The 27,381-nt window shown below is 46.7% G+C and overlaps 1 protein-coding gene across 22 annotated transcripts in view; it reads left to right on the top strand.

Annotated features, from left to right (window-relative positions):
* Positions 1-27,381, top strand: part of PTK2 (protein tyrosine kinase 2) — a 1,463,565-nt gene that overhangs the window by 1,367,594 nt on the left and 68,590 nt on the right. For 21 of the 22 annotated variants that reach the window (XM_069621702.1, XM_069621703.1, XM_069621697.1 and 18 more), the window contains 3 exons: positions 1,084-1,170; positions 2,326-2,463; positions 12,096-12,227. In XM_069621702.1, the coding sequence (XP_069477803.1) occupies positions 1,084-1,170; positions 2,326-2,463; positions 12,096-12,227 (357 nt within the window). The remainder of the gene's footprint in view (positions 1-1,083; positions 1,171-2,325; positions 2,464-12,095; positions 12,228-27,381) is intronic. The other variant, XM_069621700.1, reaches the window with a different exon arrangement.

Here is a 27,381-nt window from a genome sequence, read left to right as displayed (position 1 = left end):
CATCTGAGGAAGGAGGATAGGTTCCTTAACAAACTGGCTAAGAACATGTATGCTATTTAAGCATTAGAACTTCATCAGAGCAATGCTACAACCTTATTGGCAGCAGCCAACCTTTGGATTTGAAATCAGTTAGCACATTTTCAAGCTGACCTTCGAGAGGACAAGCAGAAGGCTGGACTATTGTAATGTACTTTTCGCTGGTACCTCGGCCCTTAACTTACAAAAACTCCGGACCATCCAAAATAATGCCCTACTGCCTGCCATGAACATTCCCAGATCAGAACACAGATCAGCTGCCCGCTTAGCACTACACTGGCTCCCTATCCGAAAAATAATCTCATTCAAGACACTCACTGTCACCCACAGATGCATCTCCAAATTTGCTCTGCCATACCTTGATCAAAGAATTGCCAAGACTCACTTGGCCAGGCCCACCAGAACCCCTTATGCCCGAAGACTGGTTCAGCTTAAGTTCAAACGTGCCAAAGCAGACGGGACAAGCTTCCCAGTCATTGCTGCAAAGCAATGAAACTCCCTCCCGCCTGTACTAAGGGCAGAGGAATCCTATTGGTCCTTCCATAGAGCCCTTAAAACCTGGCTGTGCGACTAACCTGCTCAACATTGAACTATGTACTTGATGTGATGTGTAGTACATGCTGAATGTAACCACTATGTATTTTACTATTCGTGCACCCTTCCTCCGGGCTACATGTAACCCGTTCTTTCCAGCGCCCTGATGCCTATGGGGTGTGTGCTCTCTACAAATGAAAAAATAAATAGATTCTTACCTTTTCATACATTGTTCCATGAATAAGCTTCAATCATCCTTAAACATGTCAATGATTTTACTCTGAGGAAATGAGGTATTACTCCCATTGAGTTGTAATTAGCAGAAAGATAATGTGCTTCGCAGTGTTCTGTAAACTTGTTTACTATGATTATCTGCTTGAATAAGAAATATAAGGACAAAAGAATTGACATGTGGCCAGGTCCTATTTTTCGAGAAGTCCTTGTAATTGTACATTTTATTGCTGCAGCTCTTGTCCTCCATTTCTTTTCTTAAAAGACTGTTTCTATTTGCAGCCCAGTAGACCAGGGTACCCAAGTCCAAGGTCCAGTGAGGGTTTCTATCCTAGTCCTCAACATATGGTGCAGCCTAACCATTACCAGGTGAATAATACTATTTTGTTGCAACTTTATATTTCTGGGCCGCCTCCATATATATGTCTGTATTACAAGAGAAATAACGTTGTGCACCCTCAATCTGACATTCTTTTCAAGTTGTTATTGTTGTTTGAAGGAAATGGCTAAATTGCAGGTTTACTGCAAGCAGTGGCTACCACCACTATGCCTAGCTGCTGAGATCCCCATCCTGGCTCATTAAAGGGGCCGCCAACATTGGTGCCAGCATCAGACAAGCATGTTGCTGCCAGTTGAATATCACTGTAACCAGCCTGGTGGAAGCCCACACTCTACACAGATTGAGCTTATCCGCTTTAGCGTTAAGCTCCCCATTTGGGGTCTTTCACAGCTGGCAATGAATGGCCTGCCAGTCCGAGCCAGCTGGTTGGGCAAAGGGAGTGATTCTGCAAGGGCTGAGGTCCATTACTGGTCATAGACGCACCTGAACCTAAGCCCTAATGTTATTAGTACCCCTGTACACTAGGGCGCTTGACAGGCCATTGAACTCCACAAAGTTGCCAGGCTGGAGAGACTCACAGCTGGAAGTAGGAAGTTGGCCGAAGCATGCAGAAGCAGGAGTTAAATATCAGTAAATGGAGACTTGGCCAGGAAAAGGGCACGGGGGGGTGCTTGTACAGGCAGCAGGGGCCGGGGAAAGCAAACATTTGGAGATGCAAAGAGTAAGGCACAAGACAGCTGGAGCAAACACAACTATACGCTAGTGCCCACTTTCTATTTCTCCTGATTGGCTAACGTCTTCCAGCTATGTGATAATATAGTTTCACTGCAGTCAGATTAAATTCAAGCAGCCAGCTAGGTAATCTAGGAGAGTCAGCAGCTGGACACTAAGATAAGCCAAGGGGTTTTTGCCCTGCACTATAAAGCTAATGTAGTTGGGCCCATCACAGTGACATTAACATCTATAAATGCCCACACAGAGCTGCTAAGTGGGCATTTACAGATTTTGGGTGGGCCTTGCTTGCGGAGGCCCTACCCCGTCTACTCCTCTGGATGACGCAATATAAAAAACTTGATTTCCATTGTAAAATGGCCATCTACTGCTTCCATATCTTCAAACATACATACAATGAATTTCTATGGGGAGGGTCTATCCAACATTAGTGATATTGTTTTCTTCTGTAGGTATCTGGCTATCCGGTCTCCCATGGCATACCAGCCATGTCTGGTAGTATATACCCTGGTCAAGCATCTGTACTGGATCATATTGATTCCTGTTACCATCGGACTCAGGATGTACCTATGTGGCAACCAAACATGGAGGTAAGAGATGCTTTTATTTATTTGCACTATTCTGTTGTACAAGAAAGCACCTTAAAAGGAACATGCATAAAGTGCGCTGCCACCAAATGTCAGTTTCTTGCCATTCTGGGATCACCTAATACCTTATTTTACTGGGACAATCAAATGTATCAATAAAAACAGAATCGTAAGGGGCTTATGACTTCGCCAAAATAATTCCAGGTTGTAGAGAGTTGCGCATGAAGAGACCTTAACATGAAAGAAAAACAGAATTCCCCATGATAATGTGCTGTTGCGAAGTAACCTCACCTGATTAAGAACAATGTCTGCCCAGTAAGTCTGTTGTCACTGTTTCCGGTCAGCAGACCGGGAACCCCGGCACCACATAACAAAACAAGCATTGGCAATGCCTACAGTTTGGGCTTTTCTGTAGGCATGGGAAAAGCACTTGCCAGGCACAGCCGTAGTGGTATCAACTAGCTATTGATGGTAGCAGGTGCAAAATGGTACCGGGACATCTAATAGCAGTGCCTAGTAAATGACTAATGCTCTTATTCCTATGCACAAGCCAAAACTGTTGGCTTTGCCAATGCTTGTTTTTAACAGGACGTCATTGATGGACATGCAGTGTGTGCTTATAAACCAAGTGGCTGAAGGCTGCCCTGGTAAGACATTTTACTCCTATGTCCCGTCTCCTTTCCTCCATACTGTATGGGCGTCTCCGTATGGGGACGAGACCGGAATCTCTTGCCCTGAAATAAATTGCACTTCACCTTTTAAGGGATTTCATTTATGCACGCGTAGGTTCGAGGATGGGCGTGACTGCACGCGCTGACCCCGCCCCAAGGCACCACACCTCAGTCCCTTTTTCTGATCGACTGGAACGGATGCCTGCTCCGTGGCAGCGCTATTTTTTGCTGCACACTCCCCTTTCACGCAGTACCATGTGTTTTTTCATTTAGTCAATTCTTAATTTTCACTACCATGGCCTTCAGCATCCCCGGTCCTCTGACGCATGTCGGGTTCGTCCGAGTTTAGTGTGTCGTGCAGCACGCTATTTCCTGCTTCGGATTCCCATTCACTCTGCAGAGTGTTTAGCCCTGGAACACTAGTGGGATTTGAGTGCCATGTGCAATGCACTGTGACAACGTTCACAGAAGAACAGACTAGCCAGGTGGAGAGTCATCTTTTCGAGGTCTCCTCGTGAACATCTGAAGACATTTGCTCCCAGGAGGTCGAAAGAAAGGGTAAGTGAACCTTTATTCTCTAAGGTACCTCAAAAAGGGGATTGCTTTGCAGGTAATTCCCTGACTGGGAGGAGTTTTAAAGACTCTAGTACCAGTACAAGGCCAGAGGCTCGTGTAGCTTCCGGTGTGCTCACCGAGGGGTCTTTGGATCCTCCCAGGCGTAGTACCGAGGTGCGTAAAAGCTCTGGTACTGGACTGTAGGCCCCAGCTCTGTGCCCTGGCCCAACAGACCCTACAGTGCGCAGGACTACCGGCTCATAAGCCGATAGCACATCACCTTCTTGGGTCCCTCCCGAGGTCCAACAGAGAGCCGGTAAAACTAGCTAGGTCCAGGAGGGCCTACTTTGAATGGTGTCATGCAGGACTCGGCCACCCCACGCACCCATATTGAAAAGCACACTGCACAGAGTCACACAATGGTGCCAAGGTGGGAAACACTCCAGGCCTGGTGGTGGAAGCAGTCAGGGCTCCATCTTCAGTAGACTCCTCTCCTTCCGAAAGGCAACCGAGGGTCCTAGAAGGCTAAACTCGTACCAGCCTCCACTAATGAGCCAGTCGCAAGAATGGAGTTCACCATTGGCGACGTTCCCTTGTCCACTTCTTATCCTCTGCCGTACTCTGAACCCTATGCACAACCCAGGCAAGCGCCCAGGTCCACGACCACATCAACCTGAACACTGTCAGCGGCGGCCTTGACTTCCGTGGCGGCACTGTGCCCGGGTGCTCAAACTTCACCTGCTTGCGAAGACAGATTCTTGTAAAGATTCTTCCTATTAATGAAATCACTTCAAATGTCCAACATATTGAAAGGCCTCATAAAGGAGGTTATGCCACAAGAATTGCAACAACCTCAGGACTAGGCTCCAGTGCCTACCACACCTTCAGTGCTTGTGCTGCAACCTTGTGTGCTGCAACCTCGTGTGCCGCAGCCACTGATGCCACTACTGCCACCTCCTCCACCTCTTCCCCTGTCGTAGCCCATCAAGGCTCAGCAATAGGGGGGCTCTGATGGAAGTAAGGGGTGAGCTGCCCAAGGCCTAGAACCGATGAAACAGTCAGAGTTAAACTCAGCAAATAACGCTCAGGATATTGATGGCAAGGATGACGACGAATTGAACTTCCCTACCTCGGCCAATGTTTTTCATGAAAGGCTACAATGGCGGCAGCATTTCTAGGGTTGCCAGCCACTCAACAAGAGCAACCAGATGCTGACGTGTTAGCAAAAGCTTTGGCTCTCCAGATGTCCTCAAGAAAGGGCATCCCCCTCCAGAAGAATGTTGTAGATGTGGCCAAGAAAATGTGGACTAAACACCACCCATGTCAAGCAGTAAATACAAAATTAAATTCTCACTATAGGCAGTTGGGGACAGAGGGGCCCTTGTTGGCATCTCAGTCATAGCCCCATTTGTTGGTGGTGGCAGCAGCATCACTTTATGCTAAATCGGCAGGGTCTTAGTCAGCAAACCAGACCACGCCAACCTCCTAAGCAAGAAAGACAAGCTGCTTGAAGCATTTGGCAGAAAGGTGTATGCAAACTCAGCCTTGCACCTTCGGCAGGCCAATGCGGATGCCTTATTAGCTGCAGCAAATCAGAAGCTACAGAGGGAGATTGCAGAGTTCGCTCAGGATCCCCGCTTGGACAGGCAAGCTGCTTTCAAATGAGGGTTAATAGAGGCCAAATTGGTTCCTCGGGACCTTTTTAGAATCACCAGTAGCTCACATAGATACAACCAGCAGAGGCATGTGAGTTGGGATTGATCTGAGGATGTCGGCATGAAGCACACCACTAGATTTACCAACGATGTACAAGAGGACTTTGGGCCTCTCTTTGGAACGTAGATTTTTCGTGCGTCAGGGGATTAGGAGTTGACCAAGAGGAAGACCAGTACCCAGATGGCTAAGTATTGGCCATCCTCACTAAACCAGCAGGCAAAGGGTTCTCTCCGGACCCAGTCACGGTCAGGGGCAAGCCATGGTTGTTTTGAGGCATTAGAGGGTTCCAGGAAAGAAAGACGAGGCAACCCGATAGGTCGCCTAGTACACACGGCTGTAAACAGCAGAGAGGCACTCCTAAGTGTTTCTATTAGCTCCCCCTCCTCCGTGGCTGCCTCAGACCCTAAAAAAGCATGAGCTCACTGTCCGGGTCCACACATCTCCCGTGGAAGGCAGTGTCTGCCTGCACAAGAAACACAAGTGTCACCATTTCATAGACTGCTGGCTTCTTTCAGATGCTTTCAGAGGGGTTTCAGCTCCCTGTTTCTCAACCTTACCATGCCCCCCCTCCCCTAATTCAAATAGTCTCCAGCACTCCTCAAAGCAGTGGAGTCCTTGATTGGGTCCCACGCGGTAGAACGAGAGTCCCTGTGGAAGACAGGGGCAACGGATTCTACTTCAGGATCTTTGGAATAGTCAAGATAAACCAGGCGGGCCTGCAAGTAGTGCTAGCGGTGTCCAGTCAAAGGGTCGAATACATTGTTTCGAACTGCAATAGTTTTGAATCAAAAGGACCGAAATAAAAATTTCGAATGCCTTTTTTTAAAATGTTTATTTTATTTTTTTGCCTTCGTATAGGGAAAAAATACTCGTTTTTCCCCAAAAAACGGGAGTTTTGAGGGGGGACCCCCCAAAAAAACGTTCATTAGAATTTTTTTTTCTCTCAATCATTTTGATTCGAAACTATTGCATTCGATCCTTTTGTATTCGAACCTTTCACTATAAACCGTGCTAGCCTTATTGTACTTCAATCATTACTTATACCCTTAGAGAAATTCAAGATGGTGACTCCAGAGCAGATCGCAGAGACCCTTTGCCAGGGAGACTGGCTATGTGCCCTGGACCTGAAGGATGCTTATCTACAAATATCGATTTGGCAGTCCCATCGCATCCTAGGAAGACATTTCCAGTACAAGGTTCTGCCATCCAGGCTCAATGCTGCTCAGAGGGTGTTCACACAGATCGTGAACTCCATTGACATCCTGTTCAGACTCGGGGGGGGGGGGGGGGGGCAGGGGAGGTCTAGCATGTCTACCTCTATTTGGATGACTGGCTTATCAGAGGGCACTTGCCCCAGGAAGCGACACAGACCTTGGGCGCACTAATCAGCCTTTTATTCGAGTTGGAGTTCACAGTGAACATCAAGAAATCAGAGTTCACCCCCACACAGTGGATTACTTTCATCCGATTTTAGTGGGACCTGTGCGGGGCAGAATTACCCCCACTCAAGACAAGAAGAGGGATATTGTGGCTGCAATAACGCATTTCCTGGCGAGGGAATGCAGGACGGTGTGGTGCTACCAGCATCTGTTGGGCCTGCAAGCAACATGCATGTCGTCTGTGCCGTTGGCGAGGCTCAAGATGAGGACAATACAGCTACATCTGGCAGCCTTGTGGGACCAGGAAACTGGATCGTAATTGGACATGATTTCAGTCCCGGCAGCCGTCTGGGACGGTTTAGTATGGTGAGGGTAGAATCGTCCCTCAGCTCAGGACCCCTGTCTCATCCTTCCCCCTCATTCACTAATGGTAACAACGGATTCATTCTTGGAGAACTGGATTTCTACGCTGGGGACCGACCAGCGGGTTTTTAACAGGCATATCAACTACTTGGAGTTGAAGGCAATATTCCAAGCCTTAAAGTCATTCGCTCCTCTAGTGCAGCACAAGGTGGTGCTGATTCTCACAAACAGCGCAACTTCCATGTTGTAGGTGAACAAGCGAGGGGGACCGGTACCCTCCTCTGTGCAAGCTGGCTCTTCAGTTGTGGGAATGGGGCATAAGACCGGGGATGTGGCTGCAGGTGGACCATGTTCCTGGCCAGGACATTACAGAAGCAGACGGGATCAGCAGGCTCAACAACAGTTCCTACGAGTGGAAGCTAGAGCACTCCATCATTCAAGAAATATTTAAATGGTGGTGCCAACCGGAGATGGACCTGTTTGCCACAAGTGGCAAGGCCAAAGGTAGCAGATTTGCCTCTTGGGAGGACCGTGGGGGATGCTTTTCATATAGACTGGTCGGAGTTGACCTATTATATATTCCCTCCAACCCCGCTCTTAAAGAGAGTGATCAACAAATTCAGAGCATCCAGGAGGTGCACAATGATACTGTTGGCTCCGCTGTGGTACTCGGACCTCAAGCAGTTGACGTTTCAGGAACCAGTCCGCCTGTCAGTGTCACATCGGTTGTTGTCACTATCTCAACTCGAGCTAAGTACAAGAACAAATTGACAAGATTTTGTCAATGGGCGTAAAATAAAGGTATTAACCATCTAACTTGGACCCTAAATAACGTGTTGTCATTCTCAGCATACTTGGCACAGTCGGGAGTACAAGTGGACACGTGCAGGACCTATTTGGTGGCCATTGGGGCATATAGAAACTCAGAGCAAACCAGTTATTCGTCCAGCAACCCAGTAGTCAGGAAGTTCTTGGAGGGATTAACAAGATTATATCCTCCATTCAGAAAGACTCTTCCTTCCTGGAACTTCAGTGTAGTTTTAGCAGCTCTGGCCTACAAACCCTTTGAGCCCATGGCTTTTGTCGATGTTCAGTTTGTAACTGTAAAACTGTTTTACTGGTGGCCTTGCCATCGGCTAGGAGGGGTGAGTGAGATTCAGGTGCTGGCAGCATCTGAACCATACACAAAGTTTCATAGGGACAAGGTGGTCTTATGGACGCACCCCTCCTTTTTGCCCAACATAGTTCTGGAATTTCACATTGGCCAAGAGATCATTCTTCCCTGGTCCTCAATGTCAAGCAGACTGGGTTTTGCATTGCCTCGATGTTAGAAGAGCGTTAAAGTTCTACCTAGACAGGTCCAAAACATACAGAAAATCTGCTGCGCTCTTTGTAACTTTTGTCTAAAACAACCATAGCCAGATGGATGGTGTCTTGCATAGCAAAGGCTTACGAGGTGCAGGGCAAATCTCCTCCATTCGGGCACACTTGGTAAGGGCCAAAGCAGCAGCAGTGGCTTTTCAGCGGCATGTGCCATGGGATGCGATTAGCAGGGCGGCAACATGGTCGCCTCAGTCTGTCTTCTGCCGTCATTACTGTTTGGATGTTGCTCACATGAAGATGTAGCTTTCGGCCAGGCAGTTCTCGGGAACCTTTTTTGCATAAAGTGACTATTAGCACCTCCATAACTGTGGGGCTTTGTTGGAATCGCCCATACAGTATGGAGGAAAGGTGACAGGACGTAGGAGTAAGAACAAGTAACTCACTGTAATAACTAATGTACTCCTAGTCCATAGTCCCCTTTCCTCCATATGCCCCTCCCTCCATCCCCAGCAAGGTTAAAAGGCCTAAGTTAGGGCTGTCGTTCCTGACGTACGTCAGTGGGGACTGAGGTGTGGGGATGGGTCAGCGTGCACGGTCACGCCGATCCTTGCGGACTACATGCACATAAATGACATCCATTAAAGGGAAGTGTTATTTTTTAGGGGGGCAGAAGACTCTGGTACCGTCCCCATATGGGTTACGCCCATACAGTATGAAGGAAAGGGGACTGTGGACTGGGAGTACATTAGTCACTACAATGAGTAACCTGTTCTTTATTACACCAGTGGCGGGGTTACAATATCATATGCCATGCCTTTTGCATGAAACCACAAGCATGCCCAGATATGTTTAGCTGGAGTGCGCTGAGAAAAACATGTAACACTGCCGTGTAGCTAAATTACTAATTCCATGCTTGGTACGCGCTGATTCCTTGCCCGAGCTATACCATCAAGGAGGAAAGTGGCATAACCCACGGGAGAAGCTTGGAATTGCTCCTTGAAGCGGCGGGAACAGTTCAGATAATCCCCAGTGGTGTACACATGAGGTGCTGTGTGAGACCGGCGTATACAGTGTGTGTCACTGAGAACAACTCATGAGAACTCTCAGTTGAGCACGGAAACGTGCAGTGCGGCGCAAGGAGAATAGAGAAGGGCAGACTACTTTAGTCATTCCAAGATGGGGCATCTCGGGATGCAGAGTAGGACGAAGTGTGAAACACTGTATCACCTCACCCAGAGCAAGAGAAGAGAACCTGAGGCTACAGCTAGCTACAGCAAGGGTAACGTAACTGAGAAAGCAATACGAGAACGTGGTAATGTGAAGACAATAGTGTTAGTATCTTCATTTGATTTGTGACATCATGATGGGTGGCCAGACATACCACACAGCCTCCCCCCTTACAGGGCCTCCACGTTCCCTAGAGTTGTTGCTTAGATGCAGCAGCGCCACCTAGTGTTATCTAAATCAAAAGAAAGCATAGAATTGGAGCCATATTTCACAGTGTGGGTAGGCCGATTCTTACTCCGGGTGCCTGCTGCACTTTGCTTTGAATGATGTTGCAATGTAAGGGGAGTGTCGCTGTAAATGTGATTAGATCAGCAAGCAGCTCTGCTAGAAGCAGCAGAAGGCAGTGAAAAAATAGCCGCTGCTTCAGAGAAGTGTGGCTTAGGTTTTTTTTATTTCAAGGCTTTTGGCCACAAAGGCCTTTGGTAACTGAAGTGAAATCCTATCCGAAGTTAGCTGTAAAAATCAGAATTGGGCAGAAAAGAACAAAACTAGACACGAACATCAGGAAATTGCGAACAGGCTTCAGAACAGAGCCTGAGATTTTAGAGTTGGAAAATAAATGTCAGTGTTGGAAATTGGACAATAAACGCCATGGTTACCAGACATCATAGTTCATCAATTAACGTCGGGTAGGGGAGAAACAAAAACATCCATCAAGTGCAGTGAAGCCTGGGATAGGGACAAGCCAAAGGCGCTGCAAAGAGTCAGGGCTCGGGCACAGGTTGGAGACAGGGCATGGATTCAGGAGGTGGCAATGGCACACACGATTTCAATGTCTTCTGTGGAGGTTTAAGAGTTCCATGAGGAAGCCGTTCAATGACAGGAACGACACTTGCAATGGAATGTCAGGAACTTCCAGAAAAATGAGCACAAAATCCACTACTGGCGAGTTCAACCGGCTAGATTTTTCAAGGATTGCTGGCTGGTCAGTGAACTTTTCTGATGATGCTGATAAATGCAAGGCTCTCGGACCAGAGTCCCAATACTCTTACATTTTATTTTTTAATAAAATGTATTGATTGTAGATAGTTTTAAAAGAAAACCTTTACAACTTTTGTCACAATCGACAATAAAATACATAAAACAAACCAATTTACAATGTTAAAACCAAGACCAATTAACGTATGTACAATTTAACCAAGGGGAAAAAAGAAAAACATTCTCTTAAAGAATACAAAATATTACGATAACATTAACATATGACGCATTTTTTTTACATTAAAATTACATCAAAGTTACGCATCTTACATTCCAAACTGCCGCTCGTTCCCTGTCCATCACTTCAGTTCACCCTCCTATACCTCTTTCCTCAAGTACTTAGTGGAGTGGCAGAGAGGGAACAGATTACCGACCATCTGATGTCAATGCATCCTAAAATCTGCACTCTAAGCCATCACCATGCACCATCTCCCCCTGCTTGGAGCCCTTTGGTGTCCGCAGCATTTAATGGTTTTGCGAGTCACTTCGTTATTTCTGGATGTCTTCATTGAAATCACAATTGGCAATCCTCACATTGCAGTTCTTGCTCCGGTGTTTAGGCCGTGCACAAGCGGACGCTCTCGCTGCTGCCTCCACTCCCCTCTCCAACCTATGCCTCAGAGCGCCCTGGAGCCACGCGCTAATGCACTACCATCACAGCAGCGGCTTCCCCAACCAGGCACCGCATCACAATACTAATTAGCAAACTAAAATTATCTAAAGAGTGCAAAACTGCCAAAGCACAATATCCAAATTGCTTGAATGTGTCCAGTAGCCTGCTCTATAAAGTCCTTTGTTATTAGGAGGGGGTATGCACGTAAGGAGATGTGGGCCGGTGGCTCAGCAGCTGGACATTATATCAAGGAATCAGAAATTTGACCTTGGAGTCCCCACTTTACAATGTTCTGTGATCCTGGGCAAATCTCTTCAATCACCTGCACCTCATTTGGGAAAATACACCCCCTCCCCATGTCAAAGTCCCATACGAGAACTGGCCACGTATTACATATTATGCTGAAGGGTCATGAACAAACGGACAGTTGCACATCCTGAAATTAAAATACAGCCATACTTTGAAAGTAGTTTAAAAATGTGATGAGGAAAGATCTTTTTTGTTGTTGTGTACTAATCGTGACCCCGTTAGCACGTTCTGTTGATCAGTACATTGCTTTACCGGGGACTCATCAAAAGATGTTCTCTTATGATGGATATGGTCAGAATATTAGTACGTAGGTGTGGCCGTATACAGTGTAGCAGCCTCAAAGATCCACATGTTCACCAGCTGGCAAACATTGAGGGATATAAATGGCAGCTCTTTAAGAGAACAGTACTAATACTGCCCACTCTCTCCCCCCACTCCCAGGACGCCGGAAGCCTAGACATGCGAGGCATTGGACAGGTCCTGCCAACCCATCTAATGGAAGAGAGGTTGATCAGGCAGCAGCAAGAAATGGAGGAAGACCAACGCTGGCTGGAAAAGGAGGAGCGGTTCTTGGTACGGTCGCAGTCTCATTCCTTTTATATAGGCCATACAGTGGATGCATGTGTCACACTCCCCTTGCTCCTTGCTTAGTCCTGTAATCATAACACAACTTTACGAAAACTACTAATTTTACAAAGAAAACTGTTCCACGTTAACATAATAGTAACACGCTGCATCCAAACAGCGAAAACCCGAGTGTTTTGAAATTCTGACCAGAGGCTGCAAATGCTATAGAACTTGCAAAGCTAGAAAGCTTGAACTGCGAGTAATATCTACCAATATGAATAACAGGTGAATGTAACAATATTTTTTTTCTCCAAAATAAGTGTAGCGGGAATAAGACATTTTAGCAATGGTGGCCTTTTGGTATTAAAAAGGAGGAGTCTATCTTAAATTTATGTTGAAGCCATGAATCACCATATAAGTGTTGTTTAGTGTGCATTTCTTAAATGCAACCATAACCTTTAAAGGGGCCTCTTTATGAAACTAGTCTTGTGACTGCATTTTCACTCTCCGTTTTACCACTTGTTAAGACTCGTTCAGCGATTTCCAACATTATTTTACTTGATATTCCGTCAGTGTGTTTTTTATACTCCCGTAACCGCGGGCAGAATTTGTTTTGCAACACTAGTGTGAGCCAGATGATTTCTACGGTGCAGTTTCAATCTTCACTGGCTTGAATCACAAGCATGACGTGGACTGAGTTGAATGTCAGGACTGGCTTAAACTGTACTTGCACACACAGTGGTATTTTCCTTTAAGTTCCGTTTAATTCTTCATTTCTCCAGCATGGGGTCTGGTATGGATTCTCATGCTCCTGAGTATTCCAAGTCGTCAGGCTGGGAATCCTCAGTAAAAGAAAAAACAGTTTCACTTAAACTTACAAACTGTATTTCTCCTCTAAACCAATCGCTGTACTCTGGGTCATACTGCCCCCAGCCATTGACAGTCCTCTTGCGTTCTGAAACACGTGTATGAGCGCGATACAAATAAAATATATATCATATCATATCCCTAAGCCCCTCCTCTGGCAGCCATCTTCAGATTTTTACCGCATGTTCAAGTGTTGGGAGTCCTCGATTTTTGCTCCGTGAGCTACTTCTACAGTTTTTCATTTTTCGACGGAAAAAGTTTCTATTTTTGTCAAAAAAGAGCCTGTGTGCTCTTCTCTCCATCTGCCTACAGCAGGGATCAGTTTGGCGGTGAATTTCAGCGCCCCTCAAGGGCAAGGATTGTCAATGTGTCTTTGGAGTACCCAGAAGGCCATCGGGCCTACTCCGCACCTCCGGCCATGACGGAGGAGAAAAAGGAAAGAAGATCCCTCTTAAAGCTCTGCACCAGATGCCCACTACGGAACGTGTTTATGGAGGACAGACAAACACCTTCAGTGCCTCTGTCTTCAGTCGGACCACAAAGCAAGAGAGTGCGAGATCTGCCTCGGCTTCTCCAAGAAAATGGAGGACCGACACAGTAGACTGGCGTTATGGCTTAACGCCAAGGCCTCTGCCCTGTTCCCCAAGCAGGGTCATGCCTCACCCGGGACCAACCGGTCCGAAGGGCAGGCTTCTAAGTCCTTGGTGGGCGCTTTACCCGTGGGGGCCCAAGATAAGGCTAAGCACCGCAAGTCGGTTCCATTCGGGATTGCCGCGCAAGCATGTCCCGCGGATGGGCAGGGCGCAATCAAAGCCACCATCTGCCTGACTGCCTCCATCGCCAGCCAGCAATCAAACTCCTCCGCAAAGAGTAAATCCTCCAACCCGGCCAAGCTGCGGGAGAAACCGGAGATGCACAGAACGGAGGAAAAGGCAGTCGACCTGCCCAAAAAGGTCCAGGCGGCTCAGGAGAACTCTTAGTCAACGATTAAGCTAGTGGCGGCTGCTCTCTCGAAGGCAAAAGGGGCTGACCCTGTGAAGGTAATCCCTACTGCACCCCAAGTATCCCTGCCTTTGAGGCGGGAGGCCTGAGAGGGGGCAGTGGCAAAGCCTGCTGGCATGCCGGAGAAGAGGATGCTGTCTCTGAACCCGGCCCGACCGGTGTCAAAGGGGACGGGGGGCTATTAAGTCCCAGACCATGGAAGTTTCATCCACGGATGAGTACCTGGAGTCCCTGCACATGGCCCACGAGGATGAGGAGGAGGCCGGCGGCGGCAGCAATGCCGATGACAGCGCAGGGCCTAGTGTTCTGACCACGCCAGCTCAGCCAAAAGATGTATGCCTGGACATCCTATCGACCCTACACACCTTGGTGTCAGAAATCCAGAAAAGGATGCCGCAGGCTCCAGTCCCTGCGGCCCCCGATCAGCCACCGGCGAAGAAGAGGAAGCGGCATCCGATGCCCCCATATCAACCTCCACATCCACGACAGGTGCCCTTCCCCCGGTAGACACAAGGAACGGACACAGCAACGACAGACTATGACGACAATATCGTCACGGCAGGCGTGTCTCCGCAGTCGAGGGCGTCCCCACCGGATGAGGTGGGGTTGTTTAATTTCATGGTCGGCAAAGTGTCCGATTTTCCAGCTTACGCTCGAGGAAACCAAGGAGGGGGGTTTCCTGTACCAGAGGCTCGAGGCCAAGAGGAAGACCATCATAGCATACCCCCTCCTTTCTCACGTTTGTGCTCGGTCCTAAAAATTGTAAAACCTGAAAGTATGGCCAGAGAAGCTGCATGATTAGTATATCGAAAAGCAAAGTTTCTGTAAGGCAGATAATGTCAAGATCCTGGATCACAATAAGATTGGCTGTTTCTGTGCCATTTATAACAAGATAGCGCGTGTTAAGCAGAGCAATATCCAAAGGGCATTGGGTAGAGAGCATTCTGTTAATATCCAATACCAGTTTCTCTACTATAGGTATAATCTCTGTAGGCTTAGTGCTGTTATTTTCCACAATAGGGAGACTAATTAATACAGAACTCACCCAAGTATTGGGTGATTGTACCACAGAGGACATATCTGTGGGTGTAGAAATGAGGCCATCAGAAGTGTACGAACATCAGGTGTATTCTTACCAATTTGGCTTTGTGCAAGTTCAATTTCTTCTAGCGGATGCATGTTGCTTAGGAGGATTATCTCAAACCAGCTGACCCACAGAATATTTTTAACATCACCCAAAAAGAATTGGCAGCAATTTGAAGTTTAAAATCAGAGCGCTAGCAGCACTATACAAAGAACGGTCTCACAGCTAGCAGCATTCAGTTTTCAAACTAAGCGAACAACCTGTGAGTGAGGCAGACTTTCCCTTAATATACCGACACAGACCGGCTAGTCCCTCGCGCACCAGCGCTCATGCGCCTGATCAGCAAAAACGTCCTGCCCCAGAACTACAAAGCCGATGGGAGTTGTAGGTCCCATCAAAGTTGTTGGAACAAGATAGAAAATAATCCCAACTTGTTGTGCTAAAAGCGTCAGGTGGCAATTTAAACTGTATGAATTTGGAGTATGCCATTGTAGAGGAGTATGCTAATTTAGGTGGGATTGAAGGACTGGGAATACAAGAGGCAATTCTTTGTGTGTTATCCAGTATCTTGGAAGAATAATAAACCTAGGGCAAAGGAGCATTGCCCTTACTTTGGTACTTGCAATTTTTTAACATTATTTTGCATCACTTTATTACCCGGGAACCTGGAGACTTTGCTGTTTACTGAAAACGCCAAGGACACGGTTTCCTTCAAGGAAAGACATTCCTTACACAGTTATAGCAGTATATTAGTGTTGGGGGCAGAAGAAGGTTTTCAACAGGGACAGACTATTTTTAGTTTCGGACTTCCTGACAGTTATGAAATATTTCTCTTTACAGCAACTTTCCTTCCATTTCTATGGACGCCCAAATGTGTTGCTTTTTTATGTTTGTATCTGACAATGCTCTTTTTGCAGTGCACTGATGCCTTAAGCTTAAATATACAGGCTTTTGCTCATCTGTCATAGGGAAACTGACATGTCCTTGAGGCTGTCAGTACAGGGAATCCTTGTTTGCCTTAGTCTTGTTACTTTATCACTACATTTGGTAACTTGTTATCACTTTGGTAACTGTTTATCATTGTACCATGCATTTTACCATGCAGTACAATGGGGATTACCATTTTGTTTTGCCCTAGACTAACACTCAGGATTATTGGTTACTCTAGGTGTGCTAAAGGGACAAACTGGTGGCAGCAATTACCTTTTGCTATTTTATGTTGTATATCGTTTTAGCCTTACCAGGTTTACTGCGTTTGGCTATTAACTGTGGCTAGTGGTCAAGCATGGCCATGCCAAAAGGTCTTAACCCTTCTTCCTGGCCTATAAGGCCAGGACAATCCTTATATAAACTTCCAGTGATTGGGAAAGCAGAGGCTTTTGGCAAATTTGCTGCCAGGAAGTGGGTTAAGACTGTCTGGTCGCAATCCACAAACTGGTTTCGGTGTGTCTGAGTGGTATGTATGAGGCTTGTCGCCTGTGTTCCTGATTGGGAGGCAGGGTGTGCGTGTGCGCCTGTGTGGGTGGGTGGGTGTGTGTGTGTATATAGGCCAGATCTTTCATTGGCTAATGGGAGTTTCAGCTCCTACCTGGCTTTCAGGATGAGAGGAAGACCCTTGCACTCACTCCAGAGAGATCCTGGAAGAAACCGAAGGAGCCAAGAATCTTGTCCAGCTGCAAGAACAGCAAGGAGACCGGAGACCTGTTGGAAGAAGGCCGGTGGACCACCTGCTGCTGCCATTTTAGTAGAGCGCTGTCTTGTGGAAGGTCTCCACCAGAACTGCGAAGGAGCTGCTACCCTTGGAGTGGAGGGACCCACATTCTCGACATCAGCTCAGACCCCTAAGAAGAAGAGCCGTCAGAAGTGCCCCTTGACCGCCCAGTGGTTGACCAGCTAAGAGTTTGGGCTACCGTGCTGCAGATGTCACTGCTCCAAGTTGAGGCCTAGATCTTGGGGGATCTTAAGCTTGTGCCAGAAGACTTGCCTCTGTGAATTTCCGTGGTCCTAGCATCAAGGGGACCCAGGATAAGAGGCATGGTCTGACTGTGGCAAGTGAATCCCTTTGCATCGCTGTGCATCACTGGCCCTCGTCCGAAACCGCTTACCCGTGTCCAGCCTGTCCTGAGAGGGATCCTGCCTAGAGTTATTTTGCATTTTTGAACTGGAAGACATTGCAACAGCATTGGTCGCCGACCGGAGAAGTGCTTGAACCTGCAGCCCCTGTGGATAAAGGGCTATGGCTGACAGCGGGAAAAGCTACCCCGGACCCTCTTCAGCAGACCTGCCAAGTCCTATGAAGAGTTGGAATATGAGGGGGCGAGTTGCAGCGATACTTGCCTGAACCCCTAACTCCCCTTTAAACGTTTTGATAACTTTTATAAACGTTTGTATTTGTTTGGCTTTGCGATTGCTTGTTTCCATAAGCACTCCAAAAGTTGGGGGCACGTTTGTTAGTTAGATTAACTTGTCCCCTAACACCTGGAACTGTTCATTGGACCCCAGAGAGCCTACCTTCATTTTTTCCAGCTTCACAAAACTGTATGAAACTTGGCAGAACTTTTGGGGACAAGGCCCCATACCTCTAGGGATGGACTTCTGAAGCTAGGATTGTAACTCTGACCTGTAGTGCTAATGCTAATCTGTACCTTCCTTTTCAGGGATTTCATATGTATTTTACCCTAGTGATTGTGTATATGTAATTATTAGTGTTCTGTGATATTATTACCTGTTAGTAGTCCTTTTTCACTGTGTTATATGGCCATAAGTAAGGAATTATTTTTATACCTGTTTTTCTAAGTGTGTTTCTCGACTGTGTCACTGTGTGAGCTCATTGTGGACCCCTTAGAAGCTCACCACCTCTTGAGACTTAGCCTAGATCACTTGTCTTGCTACCTTGATCTGGTTTGTCTACACCTCCCAGAGTTGTCCCCGTCACAATACTAGGTTGGCCTTCTATGCATCTGTCCACCAGGCCAGAGTATAGAAAATCAGTCTTAACAGATTGGTGTACAGCGGTGGGATGACCCTTTCCACTTAACATTTAAGTGTTCAGTGGGTGAGGATCAGTATTGAATACCTCAGTGCTGAATACTGGTGGAGTGTCTGGATAACACAAAGTACACTGTGATATTTGACTGTCTTGTAGTTGAGCAACTTACTAGAATTGATAGCATGGAAACAATTACCTTCACTTCCATGAGTTCTTCAACAGTGGTTCACTTTAAAAAGTAATGTAGTGACAGAGGCCTGACCGTCTCTGGCACTAAAGCTGAATTAATTAACATTCTTGATTTTGAGAAGAGTAAGGGTGTACCACCCCTAACTAATGGTACTGGTAGTGAAACTTGGCTGCACCCAGCAGCAGTAATGGAGTTGATTATGTTGTGGATGAGGAGGAAGAGGGTGAATCCTCTGGGCTATTGTCCGTCACAACCTCAGAGGCTGAGGCCATTTCTGACCCGGGGAAGGGGAAGCTCATGCTCAAGGAACAAGAGCTTGAGTTCAACTTGGCTAGATTAGATCTTGAAAGAATTGATGAGCAGAGATCACCAGATGGAGCTTTCCAAGTTTCTGGCTTCACAAGGTTCTTCTAGAGGATCTGCAGATGGTTCTGGGTTCTCTTCTCATCCAAGGTTCCCAAAAGATCTGTTCAATGTGTATGAGGAGAAGAAGAATGATATCATTGATTGGCTTGTGACTTGAGTATGCATGTGTGAAGTGCAATAGTGAGTGGTGCTGATAGGATTGCATGGTTGCTCAGTAGTCTGTCCCATTCTGGCTGCAGTGCCATTATGGAAATGTCAAAACTGAGAGGCAAGATTTTGCAAACCTTAATCAATCTCTCATCTTAAAGTTTGGGAAGACTCCTGCCCAATACTTGAGGAGATTTGGAGAGTACAAGAAAAAAGAATGTATGACTTATGTTACCGATTCTTTGAAAAATCTGTGTGGCTGGGTAGAGGGTTATCATGTAACCACATTTGAGGACATGATTCATTTGGTCATGCTTGAGGACATTTTTGCCTCTTGTTCCCCAGAATTTAAGCAACATTTGACTGACTCCAAGGAGTTAAATTGTAAGAGTTTAGTCATTGCTGCTGACATATGGGTCTCGCATAGAGTGTCCCATTAGGAGACGCCTGCTCCAGGTAAGCCCAAGGAAGGAATAAAGCAGAAAGGGAAAGAGGGTGTGGGTACAGATAAAACCTTATCCAAGAAGGCCCACAAAAGGTTTAATAAGGGGAAGTCACGAGAATCGGTTCAGGGTATTGGGACTCATCACTCCAAGCACAAGTGGTTTCTTTAAGCCTCCCATATATCAATAACCAGTGGGACTTCTTACACATGTGTAACATGTGTAACAAGCAAGTGACCATAAGAAGGGGGGCCCCAAGTGCAAGGGTAAAACCTTGGGGACCACTCTTCAAGTCTAGCCTTCCCTCAGTATGAGGAATAAGAGTTTGCAGGGGGTGTCCTTCCCTTTAGATCCCTTCCCCCGCCGGTGAAGAATCTGAAGTTAGTCTAGATTCCTTGGAACCAAGTAGTGCTGGAGCATACGTTCCCCTTCCAGGCCTGTCCCTCAGTCATACTTCTTCTGATAATAGTGTTCAGGTAGTAGCTGTAAGTACCTCTACTGTTAGGAACTACTGATGTAGCTTCCTCCATGGTAAACCCACAGATTCATGCCAGAGATCCTGTGTGGGATACTCAGTTCACTGGTAGGCTTATTCTCAATGTTCCAGCAGCACCTGTCATGAGAGCTGTGAGTAGTGAAATGGTCAGGGCTTCTGTCAACGTTATCAGAGTGGTTCCTAGAAGAGTTCTGGGTGAGTTTATTCTCCAAGACTTGGGTATTGATAGACACTCACCAGAACCTTCAAACACTTCCTCTCAGAATCAGGCTGTCTTAGCCAAGCCTAACGGAAAGCCTGGGCCTAAGGGGGAACCATGGCCAGAGGAGTCAGGAAAAGAGGCAAAGGGAAGGAGAATATTCCCCCTGCCCTACCTACAACATATGTTGAGGTAGTTGGTAGTGTCCCGAATCTAAGCTTGGAAGAAGGACCCCCAGAACATATTGGATCCTATAGGGCTCCTGAACTACTTAGCATGCTCATCCTAGTGGAGAGGTAAGTACGGGCCAACAGAAAAGAAAACCATCATGGATAGCCCTATGGAGAATGGCCTGCTTCCAATGGGAAGGTTTCCCTCCAGTGAAGCAAAGAATACAGCATGAAGGTGGGTTACTGGAAAGTAATCCCACAGAGCCGATCAGAGAACACCTTGAGAGGTTGGAGGTTCCTCAAGATGTGTGGCACTTCTGCCTACAGTTGGTGTGAGACATTCCCCTGGTGGTGCATCCTAATATCAGGATACCACCAGAGTGGTCTGACAAACATTCTTGCTGGCCCATGATGGGGTTCTCGGATGAAAACCAATGTAGGAGTCTCACTATCTGTCAGCAGGCTGACCGGTGTGAGACAAGTATTCAGTTACGCCAGAATTTACTTTTAGCAGAGGACTCATGTTTACAAGAAGGCCTCATTTAGTTAGAAAAACCACAAAAGATTCCAGGACGCCAATAGTAAAGGTTGTTTACTAGCATGAACTGTATCAGTCGTAGCTATATATACAGAAAGAAGCCCTCTACTTGATAACGCGTTTCGGCTCCCACGAGCCTTTGTCAAATCAGGGCCAATGTAATTCTGAAAAAATCCGTATGACTGTTGTCCGATATACAGTAATGGGGACAAATGCTAGTAAACAACCTTTACTACTGGCGCTGAGTCCTGGAATCTTTTGTGGTTTTTCTGATGTTTTTGGACGGTATGGGCTTAATATCCGTCCGAATGCGGTGACCAGCGACAACTAAACATAAATCAGTGAATCTACTTTTTCAACACGTTGTAAACAACAGGGATTGTAAGGAGACGCCTGCGTGAGCAACTTTGCAAATAAGCCCCACAATTTCCTCATTTAGTTAGCCCTTTGACTCTTGAAACCTCATGCAATATGTTTCAATTGATGAATGCTGATCACACCACCATAGGTACTCGTGCCATCCCACAGAGAAGGACTGCCAAGTCAGTCATTAACATCTTACTGAATGACAATCCCAGAGGTAGCTCCTCTGCTGTGCTCAGTAATGGTAAGTACATTAACATGGTCAGTAATTTGAAATCCACTTCAGCAGAGCAGTATCATTCCACGGATTGTAATAGTATGCGTCTACATTGCGATCTTTAGAATATTCTTGCATTCTGAAGTAGCCCTTATTCAGCCTGAGGCACAGAAGCAAATGCGTATATACAGAGACTTGAAACGGTCTCATTGTGCACTTAACATGATTGTTCAAAAGCCCATGGGAAAAAGGGCGCAGGAGTTTGCCGACCCAACTGGGGCACGCCCCCTTTACTATTTGGATCCTGGCCTCCCCCCAAAGGGTGAAGCCCGCAGGGTAGAGGGCGCCAGAGTTTGCCGGCCCAACCAGACCTGCCTGAAGGAATAGGAGGCTGCTGCTGGGGCCACGCTCCCTTTACTATTTGGATCACGGCCTCCCCCGCATGGTGAAGCTTGTGAGGGGAAAGGGTGCGGTAGTTTGGTGTCCCGAAGGGAGTTCGGCGGCCTGAGGAGGAGAAAGCTGCTGTATCTGCCAGAATAGGACTGGCCCAGAGCATAAACAATGGAAGCCACAACGGGAGGCGAGGGCCCCCAGGTGAGAGCCAATAACCACTGCACTATGATTGCCGGTCCTAATAACCATTTGCCGCTCTGCAGTAGCAGGATTAATAAGGAGGAAGAGCAATTAACAAAGTGAAACATGTTGACAGTAACGCAGCAAATGGTGGTGGGTTCGACAAATCCAGGTCTTGGTCCCTCCAATGAAAAGAGCCAGTCCCTCAATTCTATAAAAATTACGGGATAGACTATTCCTTAATAAAGTAAATTAATCAATTTGTGGGCGTTAACTATGAATCCAGTGGGTGGAAGACCAGGGGCAGCAAGGTAAGAGACTATGCCCTTATGGGCACTACCAAGTGTGGTGGATCGGCGACTGGTGTCTGTGAGCCGCGGGAGAAGATTGAGAGTCTTGAGTAAATCTCCAAAAACCACAGGGACCATAGGAAAGGCTGGCGCCCCGGGTAGTCCCGGGTGGTTGTTGTGGGGTGGGGGGTGAGGGTGGAAATGGTGCTGTCCTAACCCCTCCAAACTTTGAGGGCTTAAGCACTGATGGGCCCGTTTAAATGAGCGCTGAAGCTCCAGATAACCCACAACCCAACAAGGGTGACGATGGGGCAGACGGTGGCAGTGGAGAATTTGCAACCACCCTGGTTTCTGAGGCACTGGTGGCCAACAAGTGGCTTCCAACTAGCTATACCACCATTCGCAATGTCACTTCCTTGACCAGTGTTGCTATGGATACTAGCGGCCCAGTGCCCGCTCCCATAGAGCTGGTGATTACGGAGCAGTTTCAAGCCATCAGCATAACTTTAAAGCAGCCCAAGGGGGCAGTTGAGCTAACCAGCAAAATCCCAATGAGAGATCTAAAGGACGAGGGTAACCGGATACTAACCCCATGGGGATCCAAGTTAATTCCGCACTCGTCGGCACTATCCACAGACTTAAATGGGCCCCCAGTTCCAATGGACCTAAAGGATTTTGACAGTGTGGGGGCCGAACCGCGACCTGACCATGGCATTGTCTCTCTAACCAATTTTTCACTTGTGGAGCTTGATCAAAGCAAGAAGGAGGTGACCAATTCCCCTGCGAACAGCCAATTGTCGAGTCTTAAGCATCTTTGCACTCCCAAATTAACTGATCCATCCAATCGGCACACGTTTCCCTTAGTCAGTGGAGCACCCACGCCTTCTGTCTGTGATTGCAGTGCTGCTCTGTCAGAACTTAAAGATGTAAAAAGATTTCTTCTCGTCCTTATAGAGGCCCGGGGAGAGGGAAGCGATGGGGGACATCTGGGGGATTCTCAGCGGGATTGGTGGGTGCTACGAGGGCTAATCAACCATCTGGGACCCTAGCCTACTTTAATTTGGATGCCCCCATAAGCACCACGAAATCGAGCACATTAGGGATGGGAGCCATTTGTGGAAGTGTGGAACCCACTGGCTCTGATGGGGCCATGACCATTCAGGTGCTCTCGGATACAACTGATCCCAGTCGTCTTATGCGGACCCCAAGTTTAGTAAATCAAAATGTCGCTTAAACATCCCACATTAAGGGTGGCCCATCAGGCATTGAGAGCCAGCACATTATAGGGCAAGCCAGCTAGCGGGGTTGGCTACGGAGTGCCAGATTCGTTCTAAATAATGCCTCCTGGGGTGTCAGCTCCTTAAGAGGGGTACGGTATATTTACACCGGGTCCCCAGACTACCTTGTAAACAGCCAGAATCTAGGGAGACCTTGATAACCAAATGCTTGCATTGGCTTTGCACCGTACGTGGCTGTTTATTTGTATCCCTGGAGGCCATCTTAAATTGCACTAGGCCTTACTATCAGCGGGTGTCTTCCCGTGATTTCATCCGGGTTGAACCCCGGGACCATAGAATAGCCAGTGGCATTCTGGGCATCAACATGAAAAGCTCTCCAATGCCAAATAGTACAATTGTAAGGTATCACTACATATTATCCCCACCAGAAATATCGCCGTATATATGGTTGTCTGGAACGGCCATAGGTGATATTTTTGGGGGGGTTCATTTTTGGTGTTTTAGGAATGGGGGTGTCACCTGCTACTTAAAAAATAATGCAGGGGTTGCGGGGGTGTCCCCCACAGGTTCCATGCCTTAATATCACCGCAAAAATGTTAATATTTTTGCGGGGATATTAACACATGGAACCAATTGTAATCAGTCCCCACCGAGACCATATTATCGATATCTTGTCTGCAACAAAGCCCTACAACTTTGTGCTTTCAGGGGAAAATGCGTTACCACCGGGGAAAAGGCCCATGGAGAATCGCAGTTGGATGGGGAACGGAACAGTCTGCTGTATGGTGGCCAGGGGCGATATTTTGGTGTCGCTGTAATTGTGACACCAAATGATGCAAGGATGCATGGATTGTAATGTTTACTGTTATGCTTATTTGATTGTTTGTATATACTTTCATGGCCGAATTAATTTATTGATTGATTGTTCAAAAGGAACATCCCTGAAGATCCATGTGGGACGACGTAATGTAGCAATACCCAACAAGCAGGAACTTAATAGCGCGCAACATGAAATTCCATTTTCGTATGATTGCATCCCCTCTTCAGCAGTGTCCTAGCTATTAAGCACAGTATGTTCCTCAATACTCCGGGATGCAAGGTATTGAATGCTGCCAACAAGTCAAATGAAATCAACATGTCCAAGCAAGCGTCCCTTAATCACAAGCCAAAGCAGTTATCACCACATGGACAGAAGCGCATTGTCTGCGCCAAGACATGGAAGAAATTCCAACCTGCTCCATATCATTGACAGAAAGGTCCTGACGTCGATTGCACACTAGTACTTATGGGTGTATTAGTCATGATTGTCTGAATTTTCTTAACACTTTTGAGATCCCCAAGGACACAAATATATATATGTCCTTAAGTGCCAAGGATAAGCATGCTCGTGCTTTTTTGCATAGACTTGCATAATAGCCAAGTGAAGTTATTCAAGTTATTCAATGAAAAAACTTTAAGGGGACGTTATGGTTAAGTTGCACCAATAAAAACCTATGAAATTCAATGGAAAAACATTGTTACAGGGACGTTATAGGTAAAACCAAAAAACCTCAGAAATTCACCAGTTATGGTAAGCTAAGCAACCATAACTCGCACAACCACCGTACACTGCTAAGACTAACACCCAGGACATCACAGATGACATCACAAATGTCATTGATGACATCACTGATGACATCACATGTGAAATTAATGTTGATGAAAAGTTCTTACCTACAAGAGGTTGTTTTTATTATGTTGGTAACAAGATGTCAGGTGTGATTGTGTAAAGTTAAACATGTAATAACTAATTCAAGACTTACTAAACACTTGTGCTAGTATAAACAATACATATGAAGAACCACAATGCATATAAATCAGAGGCACATACAGGGAAACTAAAGTAAGGAAGAAAGAAACGGCATCCTCAGAAAATGTTAATAGCATTAAAGTTGATCTTCCGGTATACAAATGAATTGTGTGTTTGAGGCCTGCTATTACCCCATGCATGTGCACCATGAGCTGAGACCAAACCCTAAGGAAAGTACATAAAGAACATGACAAAGTTAACATTTTGATATACAGCACCTTTTGAATTTTAATATTCTTATTGTCAGTGAATAAAACCACCTGGCCTAGATTTTTCAGTGAACCAAAATAAGTGAGCCAGATATGTGATGACCAACCCTCAACAAAATTCAGAGTGGGCCATATACTTTTTTTGCAAAGTTTAATGAGGATTTGTCTAGGGGGAGCAAAGTTATAAATCACGCAAAAAGTGCTCTTCCTATGGGTTTAGCAACTTAACCATAACTACATGGTCGCTACCACAGGCCATGTAATTATAGTCAGCTGGTTAAGTTAGCATTTCTATAGGAAGACGCAGTTTTGATTTGACTTAACTTTGGCATCTTTTTTGGATTTGCAGGACTCTTCGGGGAGAGGGGGGGGTTCATGACCCATTAAATTATTTGGGAAAATTTCATGAAGCTCCACCCAGGGACCCCAACAGTGAAAGGGTGCGTCTCAAAAGTTGCATTTCCCATTCAAACTCCTATAGGGAACTTGGAGAATGAAAATGCGCTGCAAAAATGTTAAAGCATCATGCATGTAGGTGTGGCTATTTACTGCCTATAGTAACGCTGCATTATTTGACGGACCAGCATGAAACCTTGCAAAAGACATATGTATGCCTCATTTGCTTCATGGAAATCCGTCCATGGGGCGGTCCCAAAAGTTGCATTTCCCAGTCGAACTCCCGTAGGACTTTTTCGCTCTCCCCTACAGATTAAAACGCTGCACAGATGTTCATGAAACTTGGCAAAGCATTAGCGTCTGGGGAAAGTTGAGTGCTTTGCTTGGTCACACCCACAGACCTTCCATAGACACTATACAAAGAGTGCACCGAAAAATGATCAACTAAGCAGGGCTCTGCTGTCATGTTATAAAAGTATTTAAGTTTGAACGGGAGCAAATAAAATACCTGATAAGAACTTTGCTGTGACTTATTGAAGTTTCACGTTTAAAAGGGTTAACCACTTCTTTCACTGAATACTTTTTGATGCTTTGCAGGGTACTGGTATTGTTGACAGATTGAGGCTGTTCACCCGCCCTTCCTCGCCTGCACATGTCTTTGGACCCTATTGAAACATTACATGCATGTGGATGTGCTGCACATTGTATCGCATAGTTGATGCAGAGGGGGTTGCCGGGAAGGCAGAGGGTTGGTTCATTTCCTCTGAGTGTGTATTGATGTCTTGCAGTCCACGCCCATTGCTAGAATCGCGGTGCACCTCGAGGCACTTGCTTTTCTGTCCATGGCTATGGCACCGATTCATGCCACCCCAGGTAAAGTGGCACTTAGGCTTCTCATGCCATTGCAGTGGGGCAAACATTGATTTTTGGCAGCAGACTGTAAGCCATCTGCTTTAGGCACTCTTGCCAGCTCTCACAGAAAGGGCTTGAAAGGCTGCAACGGGGCTCGGCCAAGCCCTGGATACATCGCATGCCCAGTGATGCCTCTGTGGGGAAAACACAGTGATGCGTGGACATGCATGGGTAAGGCAAGGCTCTGCAACCTTTCCAGATGTGCTGGACTGCAACTTCCATCAGTCCTAACCCGCACAGCCATTGGTGAGGCATCATGAGAGTTGTAGTCCAACACAAATGGGAAGCTGACTTCTAGGCCATGGCTTCTTAGCCACTGGCAATCCCTGTGGATAGCGTTCCATTCCACTGTCTACAGCTCAAAGGTGCTTTTGAAGGAGCGCACTAAGATGACGTGTTCTGGGTGGGGTCCATCTCCCCCAGCTCTCGCCCATCTATCCATCACTGGAAAATGCTGCTCATTCCGCCTCCAACACTTGGATTCACTAGTAAGGTCCCTAGCAACCCTCCAGAGGTCGGCCTGACTGGCCAGTCTTTCTGTAGACGGGGTTATTGTGTCCATGCTGGTCTTCGAAGGTCGTGCCTCTGGAGCCAGGCCCGTGGTCTAGGCTGCTGCTCCAGC

Source organism: Ambystoma mexicanum, chromosome 5q, assembly GCF_040938575.1.
Source record: "Ambystoma mexicanum isolate Mex_15411 chromosome 5q, UKY_AmexF1_1, whole genome shotgun sequence".
Classification (NCBI taxonomy): Eukaryota; Metazoa; Chordata; class Amphibia; order Caudata; family Ambystomatidae; genus Ambystoma; species Ambystoma mexicanum.
Note: the sequence above shows the minus strand (reverse complement) of the source record. Positions and strands in the feature narration are given on the sequence as shown.